This window comes from Hordeum vulgare, chromosome 4H, assembly GCF_904849725.1.
Source record: "Hordeum vulgare subsp. vulgare chromosome 4H, MorexV3_pseudomolecules_assembly, whole genome shotgun sequence".
Lineage (NCBI taxonomy): Eukaryota > Viridiplantae > Streptophyta > Magnoliopsida > Poales > Poaceae > Hordeum > Hordeum vulgare.
The window spans coordinates 345,438,157-345,446,560 of NC_058521.1; the positions used below are offsets into that span (position 1 = coordinate 345,438,157).

Below are 8,404 nucleotides of genomic sequence, written 5' to 3' on the forward strand. Positions count from 1 at the left end.
AGTCTTAGTTATATATCGGAGAGTAGGATTCTTTTTTCTCCTCTTCTATGCTCTGGTGAGGAATCGTGACGTAATAATTTATTCTACTCCTCTTCTCACTCAAAAATTTTTAGGATCACGCGGATATACTTGGGATCTATATGATGCTGATGTGACGGAGTTCTGTCTTGGTGCCTCCTGTCTGACTTGATCTTCTTCCGGGGAGTTGAGCTCCAGGGGATTCTTGAGCACATCGTTATCATTCAAATTTCTTAGTATCTCAGAATGAAGGATGTTCGTAATTGCTTCAATACTAGTAGTGGTGAGATAACCCCGATGTCCCGAGTACTGGTGCAGATTGTTCGGGAGTACTGCCATAGTTAGTATCGTTGTGATCACGAGGGTCTGTTGTAGATGAAGCTCCGAGATTCTGGTTGTGTGTTGACGGATGTGATACAGGTGACGGGTTAGTATAGGAGTTGTGTGATATTACTCCTTGTATCCGTGTACCAGATTGCATGACCAGATATTTCGGGAATTCATAGGTGGGAATTCAAGTAGTTGCTTATAGGACAATCTTCCAACAAATGCATGATGTTAGGTTGGGATTCGACATCTAGTGGATTCGTTTGTTCACGATCGACTTACAGCGGTACACGTTGTGTCTTAAAGAGTCCTTGTAGCTTGCTACGACTCGGGGACGCTTCGTATGTCAGGTGCACTGCCTTGCACTTGATGGCTTCTGTAAATCATGCGCGTGCGATCCTGTCCACGAAAATATCGAACGGAAATCTTTCTCATGAGTTTGTTCTGGCTAATTGCAAGCCGCATCCTTTGTTTTGTTGGAATATGGTAATTCGTGTTGCTTCGATGTCAACTGGTGATTTCAGATCTTTCCTAATCTGTGTTCTCATATTTTTATGTGAATGCATTTCTTTGCTCAATCAGATTGTAGTATCATTTCTTGTCAACCGAAGTCGTCGAGCTAATTCTTTTTCAACCGGTGTGTTTCTCTTCAAGGAATCTTATCCTCTCCAATTTTGCAAGATCATTCTCTCAATTCTTTCCGAAGTTTGTCTCATCCGTCCCAAGTTGTCTTTGTTTTTTCCCCACCCTCCCGCCCTTTTTTCTCAGTGATTCGATTTTCATCCAGGAGTTTCTTTTCGTTGTGCTTCCGCTATAGTTTCTTCCGTGTTGTATCCGGTGGTTCTTTGTGAAGATTCTCAGGAGATTCATGTTCCTCTTTATTCATTCTTGTCATCCTTACCGGTGATTTTAATTCAGCTATCCGTGTTCATCATATCCTAATTATCCTCGTAATTCTTTTTCATGTTGGAGATTCTTTCAGCCTATTTTGGTTATTCATTCCTCTCTTTTCATCCGGAGTATTGAAGATATCTCGGAAGTTTCGTGTTTTCAATTCTTTTAATTATTTTGAGGTGCTAACCTCATCTAGTTTTCTTATTCCGGTGCAATATCTCTCGTTCTAGCTATTGTTCAACGGTGATTTCTTTGAGTGGGCCCATAACCCACAGGTTCTTCCCAGGATCTTACCTGGCTCTTTAATCTTTTCCCGGAGATCTTTAATTCTTTTCAACTATGACGTAAGTATGAATTTCATCAGTCATATCCCTTTTCAAAGGCCTGTTCGAATTAATTCTCATATTTGGCTCAACCTTTCATTCCTCATTATTCCGGAGTGTCTCAACTATTCTTGGTGGTGTTGTTCTCGTCCTCTTTCTTAGTTTGCTATCCGAAGGAGTGTTTCTCTTAATCTTGCTCCATTCTTGTGAAGATTGTCATTTCAGCTTGGGGCTATCATCTTCAATTGTTTCTATCATGAGTATCCCTTTCTTGCTATCCGGTGCATTTCTGAGTTGTTTTTATTTCTCGTTCCTCCGAAGGCCATCATTTCAGAAGATTCTTCGTTCTCAGCTTTCAGCTTTCATCCTCAATTCTTCTAGATTGTTGCCTCTTCGTTCGTCTCTCAATTATTCCGGTGCCTTATTTATGTTTTCTCTCAGGTGGCTTATGATCTCATCATTCTCATGTATCTCCATTGATTCTTGGTTTTCTCGTTCAATTGTGAATTCTTACCGATGCTTCCTTTAATTTTGCTTCAAGTGGTGTTTTTCCTCTCTGTCTCTTCAAGATCATTTCAAGAAGAATAAGTGGTACACTAGATCCGTTGCTTGTCATCAATTAAACTTGATGAAGGATAAGCATAACATAATTCTTATTCTTGTTCTTCCTTCTTCCAAGAGATTTCAATTCTTCTTCCGGAGTGGCTCTTGATATCAATTCCTTTTCTCTAGTGTTCTTATCTTTCTTTTCCGGAGTTCCAAGATCTTTTAAGTATCTCTTTGTGAGGCTTCATCTAAATCTTGGCAAGGTCATAATCTTATCCTTTTCCACCTTCATATCGTTCCGTCATTCATTTTGATCCGGAGGCTCGTCATGCTGGTTCTTCAAGGATGTGATTCATTCTCATGTGTTCTTCAAGATTCCTGTTGGAATACCTCAAGTATCCTTTCTCTTGAATCTCCAGTGCATTTCTTCTTCCTTTATTCTTTGAGGTGGTATTATAGCCTTCTTGTTAGTGTAGGAGCCTCAGAGAGTTTTCCTTTCAAGAATAAGATAATTAAACCCACCAATTCCATGATCATGAGATATTTTCAACCCATGATTTCTTCATTGAGCTATCTTGGTTTGGACTTCACCTAAAGCTTTTCCTATGCATTGTGCTATCATGGTGCTTGTCAGTAATCCAAGTTCTCAATGTATCCTCTTGGTGTAAGATTGTTCATATCTTGTTTCTCCCAATCTATCCTTGTTTCTTTTAGTGGTTGGTTGTCACCTCATATTTGTTGAGCTGGTTTTCATAAGCCCACTACTATCTTGTTCTTTTCGTTGTTTTTTTCCAACAACTCCGTTCAATTCTTCTCGCAAGGATACTTGTCAAGTTCATTGGAGTTAGTAGTTGTCATTCTTTTCTTCTTTCTCTTCTTCCGTATGAGCTAGTTCATATTCTCTTGTTTCGGAGGCGTTGTGTAGTTGCTCTTTTGGGTCAATCTTGTTGTTCTTTCAAGATCATGGTGTTCCCTTGCTCTATTTACTTGTTTGTTGTGAATATTGTCTAATTCTCTCTCCTTTTAGAATTTTTTGTCCCATTTTCCTACCGAAGTGCTGCCGAAATTTTCCGTGAATTCTTGCTTCTTTCTCATGTCATTCCTCATCTCTTTGCAACCTTCAAGGATCGTTGGTTTCACTCGTTTGCCAAAGAAGTGACTAAGTTTTACCTCTTGTGCTTTCTCATCCTCTCCCCCTTTCATTCTTGGATCTCGGGGCGAGATCCTCTTGTAGTGTAGGAGAGTTGTGACAGCCCGATGCCGACGTTCTAGAAGATTCCCCTCTCTTTCCGTTTTCGTCGTGTGTCTATTTTTTTCTTTTGTCGCATCATCATCGCATCATGCGCATCATCAGCATGGCATCGGCATCCCGTTGCCGCCCGTTTTCAAAACTTGCATCCGCTAGTAGTTGTCGATTCTCGTCGTTGTCCGTTCTGAGTCCGACCGCACTGGCACGCGCCCGCGGCACCGTCGAAACCCTGTTTTTAAAGTGCGTTTAAAACTTTCTCTGATCGAGGTGAAACTTGGCATGCGGTCGTAATTAGATATAGCTAGGCCGCCTGTCGAATTCCGTCAACACATCGGAGTCCGTCTCGTACCCGAACGGTCGACCGTAGAGGCACCGTATTCGGTCTACCGTCGGACGTTTGTCGGTGTTTCAAATCGCTTTGCCGTCATGCCCATTTTCCCTCTCATCTCCGCCTAGCCTCTCTACACAATGCACCAACCTGCTCGCAGCCCAGTCCGAAAATCTCCCGGTACCCGGAACACACGGTCGTAACCGTTAGGTCTAGATCAACCCCATTTTACCGCAAACAGTCATCAGTTTGTCCATTGGACTCCCTAGCCTATTCATTCTCGACCGTCCGATTTATATCGGAGGGTCCGAATAGCCCCTAATCTAACCCACCTATTATATATATAGACCACCTAGTCTAACCCTAGACCAATCCCTAGAAATCCTCTCCCTGTCCAATAGCCGCCGCCACCCACTCCAGGTCTCCTCCCACCTCGGGATCCCGCAGACCCAATCCAGCTAGTGCATGGCAAGCCAGCCACCCGTGGCCAAGGAGATTGAGCCCCTGCGTTCCCTATGTCCAAGGAGAGATCCCGTTCCCAAGCTCCCTCGAACCCCCGCGTACGAGCCAGCTCGCAGGAGCCCCTCGCCGTCGCGCCCTCGACCGTCGTAGCGTCGCCCCGTCGGAGAACCAGGCCAGCGCAATGGCTCTCAAACCCGAATCCCTCTCCCTCTCTCTTCTTATTTCCCCCGTTTCTTCTCTAAACTCTCTCTCTCTGTCTTCTCTTTCTTCAGGCTGCAGCAGCGCCAGGGCAGCCCGGAGCTGCCGTCATTCGCCCCTTGCGTCAGCCCTTGCCGCCGATGAACCCAGGCTCGTGCCCGTGTGCAGTCCCTCTCTTCTTCCTCTCTCTTTTCTTCCCCGTCCTCTGCTCTAACCTCTCCCTTTGCTCGTTTCTACTGTCAGGAGCAGAACGGGAGACCCGCCACCGCCGCCCTGGATCACGACATATGTGCCTCAGCCATCGCCCATGTATGCCAAGGTCCCGATCTGGGTTTTCCCCGTGCAGTTCCCGTCGGATCCAGCCGGTTCCCGCCGACCCCGTCGCCCGACCTCCCGTGTCGCCGTCCTCTGCTCCAGCAGACTCCTACTGCTGCTTCTGTTTGATAGGTAGCGAGCAGCAACAGCTCGCTCGGGTGTTGACCGCGCCGCGCCATCGCCTCGCGCGTTGCTGCACCCAGGTGGATCCCCGTGCCCAAGCCGTCGCTGCTCAGGCTAGTGCCAAGTGCGCCCCTGCTTCCTTCCCCTCGTTGTGCTCTCCCTCTCTCCCATGTCCCTCACCTGTCTTCCTCTTCTCTTTTCTTCTTCAGGTACAGCCATGTCACCATCGGCCAGGATCTCCGAGTACGTGCCGCCCCAAGCCACCTCGTTGCCGGGAATGGAACCCCCGGTACGGAAGCTTTTGAACCCCGCCATTTTTCGTGCCGCCGGAAGTCATCCCCAGGCCTATTCCGCCATGGCATCCCCTGCATCCCGACCTCCAACAAAGGTGTTCATGTTCAGTTTCGTCAGGTTCGCGACATGGTATGGTCTTGTAGCAAACCACACGTATTTTAGCATAGTTCCTTCATAGTCCAACTGGTTAGAGTGGCAATATGCTTCCCAGAGATCTGGGGTTCGAAACCCATGTGTGGAAATTTATTTTTTCCCTATTTCCGTTCATGTGCCTGTATGGGTGCTACTTCTTCTGGGAGTATCCTGTGAAATATCAAAATGGGGTGCTAGCCGAGTTGGTTAGCGCAGTAGTGCTACCTCCTCCTGGAGGTCCAGGGATCAAATCACCATGACTGCATTCTTTTAGCTTCTGCATTTATTTATGTTTTCATAGTTTTAAGTAGTGCATCTGTTTTATGTTCAGCCTTGCCCCTTTGAATTCAATAGCATCTGCATGTCATCCTGGTTCCTCTCTCAATCCACATGGCCCCTTTGAATTCACTAGCATCTGCATGTCATCCTGGTTCCCCTCTCAATCCACATGCAAGAGGTCCTGGGGTCAAATCCCATAGAGGCCAAATTATTATGTTTCTGTTTTTTTTTCTCTTTTCTTTTCCTTTTCTTCTTGTAGTTTTCTTTGCTAGTTGCAGATACCCCATAATCTGCCTCCGGCACATGGGGAACCCGGTAATCGGGATCACCCCATCATATTTTTTGAAATGATATGCACACACCTCCAATTCGTTGCACCGGTATCTCGTCGAGCTATCAGTACCGGAACGTGTTGTGACTGTCATTGCATGCGTGATGCATCCTTGGCATACAATCTTGTGTTGCTCGTATCTTTTAGTTCGTAACTCCGTTGGAATTGGTCCATATATGTAAATGGACTAGGATCACGTGTAGTTTCACGTGCACCACTTTGTTTTTCCGTTTAACAAACCTAAAACGTGATTAGGACAAATCTGGACAGAATTAGGATTTAACGCGTGGGGGTCATTTCGGAGATGCTATATGTCGTTTCCGACCTCATTTAAAATGCCTAGATAGGTAGTTATATTATGCTTCACCACTTGCCATGTTTAACAACATTTAATATTGCCGTGTAACTAATCGGGATAGAACTGAATAAATAAACGTGGAGTTTCGTCAACATGCAACTCGTTGCATATCGAGCTTCACTTAATGTGTAGTGTTGGATTGTTGTGGTTGTCATGCCTTGCATTAGAACGTTCATGCATCATATGTGCCTTGCATCGTGTGGTGAATCTTGTGTGTTGATTCTTGTTTTCGGTTTCTTCCGTCTCGTTAGAGTTCCGCAGCGTGCCGGATTGTGAGGACCCATTCGACTACATCGGTTCGTCTGCTTCACGGAGGCATTCTTCTTCCAAGCGGGATCTCAGGCAAGATGATCATTTCCCCAGATACCATTACTATCATTGCCATGCTAGTTATTTTGATGCTATCGATTATGTCTCGTTGCCTACCACTTGTTAAATATCAGCCTCTCAACAATGCCATGATCACCTTCAACCTGTTCGACCTAGCAAACCACTGTTTGGCTATGTTACTGCTTGCTTAACCCTGTTGATAGCGTTGCTAGTTGCAGGTGCAGATGCTTCCATGTGATAACATGGGTTCCTTATCATATCACCATATTAAATGCTATTTAATTTAATGCACCTATATACTTGGTAAAAGGTGGAAGGCTCGGCCTTTCTAGCCTGGTGTTTTGTTCCACCTTTGCCCCCTTAGATTCGGCCACCGGTGTTATGTTCCATAAATGAGTGCTCCTAACACGATCGGGGTTGGTATGGGGACCCCCTGGATAAGTCGTTCTAGATTAAAGCTGGTCTGGCAAGGCCCAACTTTGGTACTACATTTGCCTAATCACCTAATAAAAATTGCATAGGGACTTTCCGGACCCCGAGGATAATTTAATCAACCCCCGGGCCAGTGCTCCTTATGAGTGTTGGTCCCACCTGAGCGATGTCCGGCGCCCCTCTGGTCACCCGGAGGTTTAGCGATCCCGACGTCTAGCTCATCCGCTGTGTCCTGAGAACGAGGTACGCGACTCCTATCGGGATCGTCGACACGTCGGGCAGCCTTGCTGGATTAGTTTTACCTTTGACGAGATATCTTGTGCATCGGGATTCCGGTGATGCTTTGGGTAATCTCAGAGTTGAGGTTTTCCACTATGGAATCCGACGAGATCGCGAGCTTCGTGATTGAGGATTTCTATGCGGCTTGTGGTAATTTGTGATGGACTAGTTGGAGCACCCCTGCAGGGTTAAATCTTTCGGAAAGCCGTGCCCGCGGTTATGTGGCAACGTGGAAGCTTTGTTTAACACTGGTTCTAGATAACTTGAAGTTAAATTAATTAAAATTGGCCAACTGTGTGCGTAACCGTGACTGTCTCTTTCGTGAGTTCCTTCTCCGATCGAGGACACGGTGGGGTTATGTCTGACGTAGGTAGGTGTTCAGGATCATTCATTTGATCATCAGTAGTTCACGCCCGTTATGCGTAGATCTTCCCCCTCTTATTTCTTGTACTCGTAAGTTAGCCACCATATATATATGCTTAGCCGCTGCTGCAACCTCACCACTTAACCTTACCCCACCCATAAAGCTTTGCTAGTCTTGATACCTTTGGAAATGAGATTGCTGAGTCCCCTGTGGCTCACAAATTACTACAACACCAGATGCAGGTACAGGTTAAGATTACTTGACGCGAGCGCGTTGATTGTTCATTCGGAGTTGCTTCTTCTTCTTCTTCTTCTTCATCGATCTAGGATGGGTTCCAGGCCGGCAGCCTGGGATAGCAAGGATGGACGTCGTTCTTCTTTTGTCGTTTGTTTTCGTCCGTAGTCGGACCCTGCTCTTACTCTTGATGATTGTGTAATGTACTGATGTGACTCTGATGTAGCTTGTGGCGAGTGTAAGCCAACTCTTTATATATCTCTTCTTTTCAGTACATGTACTTGTAACGATACCCATTCTTGCGACACGACGAGATGCGTTTCTATCCCAGACGAGGCCCTCGTGCCAAATTGAGGATAGGATCGCATCTTGGGCGTGACACAACTCCACCACCATCAGCACCAAAGGAAGACAACTAAACATGGGTCTAGGCAATCCCCTTGGCTTGTGCCAAGCTTGTGTGAGTTGCCCCGGTATTCTATCACCATCATATCTTCTTCCTTTACCTTTGTTTTAGTTTATTCCTTTTCAGTTTTCTTTTTCTCTAGTAGATTAAAAGTCTTAGTGTTTTAGTCTTGAGTTTTTCTT

General features: G+C 45.7%; 1 protein-coding gene across 1 annotated transcript; it reads left to right on the forward strand.

The window, feature by feature from the left end:
* Positions 1-4,147: 4,147 nt before the first annotated feature.
* LOC123446462 lies at positions 4,148-8,089 on the forward strand. The gene is made up of 6 exons (XM_045123054.1): positions 4,148-4,319; positions 4,420-4,495; positions 4,589-4,907; positions 4,993-5,206; positions 6,429-6,519; positions 7,819-8,089. The coding sequence occupies exons 2-6, from the start codon at positions 4,486-4,488 to the stop codon at positions 7,833-7,835; spliced, it is 651 nt and encodes a 216-aa protein (XP_044978989.1). The 5' UTR covers positions 4,148-4,319; positions 4,420-4,485; the 3' UTR covers positions 7,836-8,089.
* The last annotated feature ends 315 nt before the right edge of the window (positions 8,090-8,404 follow it).

What these genes read in the sequence shown, in the direction of transcription:
- LOC123446462 (XM_045123054.1), top strand. An exon ending in GCTGCTCAGGCTAGTGCCAA is followed by an intron (nt 4,908 to 4,992) that starts GTGCGCCCCTGC and finishes TTTCTTCTTCAG; the next exon opens with GTACAGCCATGTCACCATCG. An exon ending in TTCGTCAGGTTCGCGACATG is followed by an intron (nt 5,207 to 6,428) that starts GTATGGTCTTGT and finishes CCGTCTCGTTAG; the next exon opens with AGTTCCGCAGCGTGCCGGAT.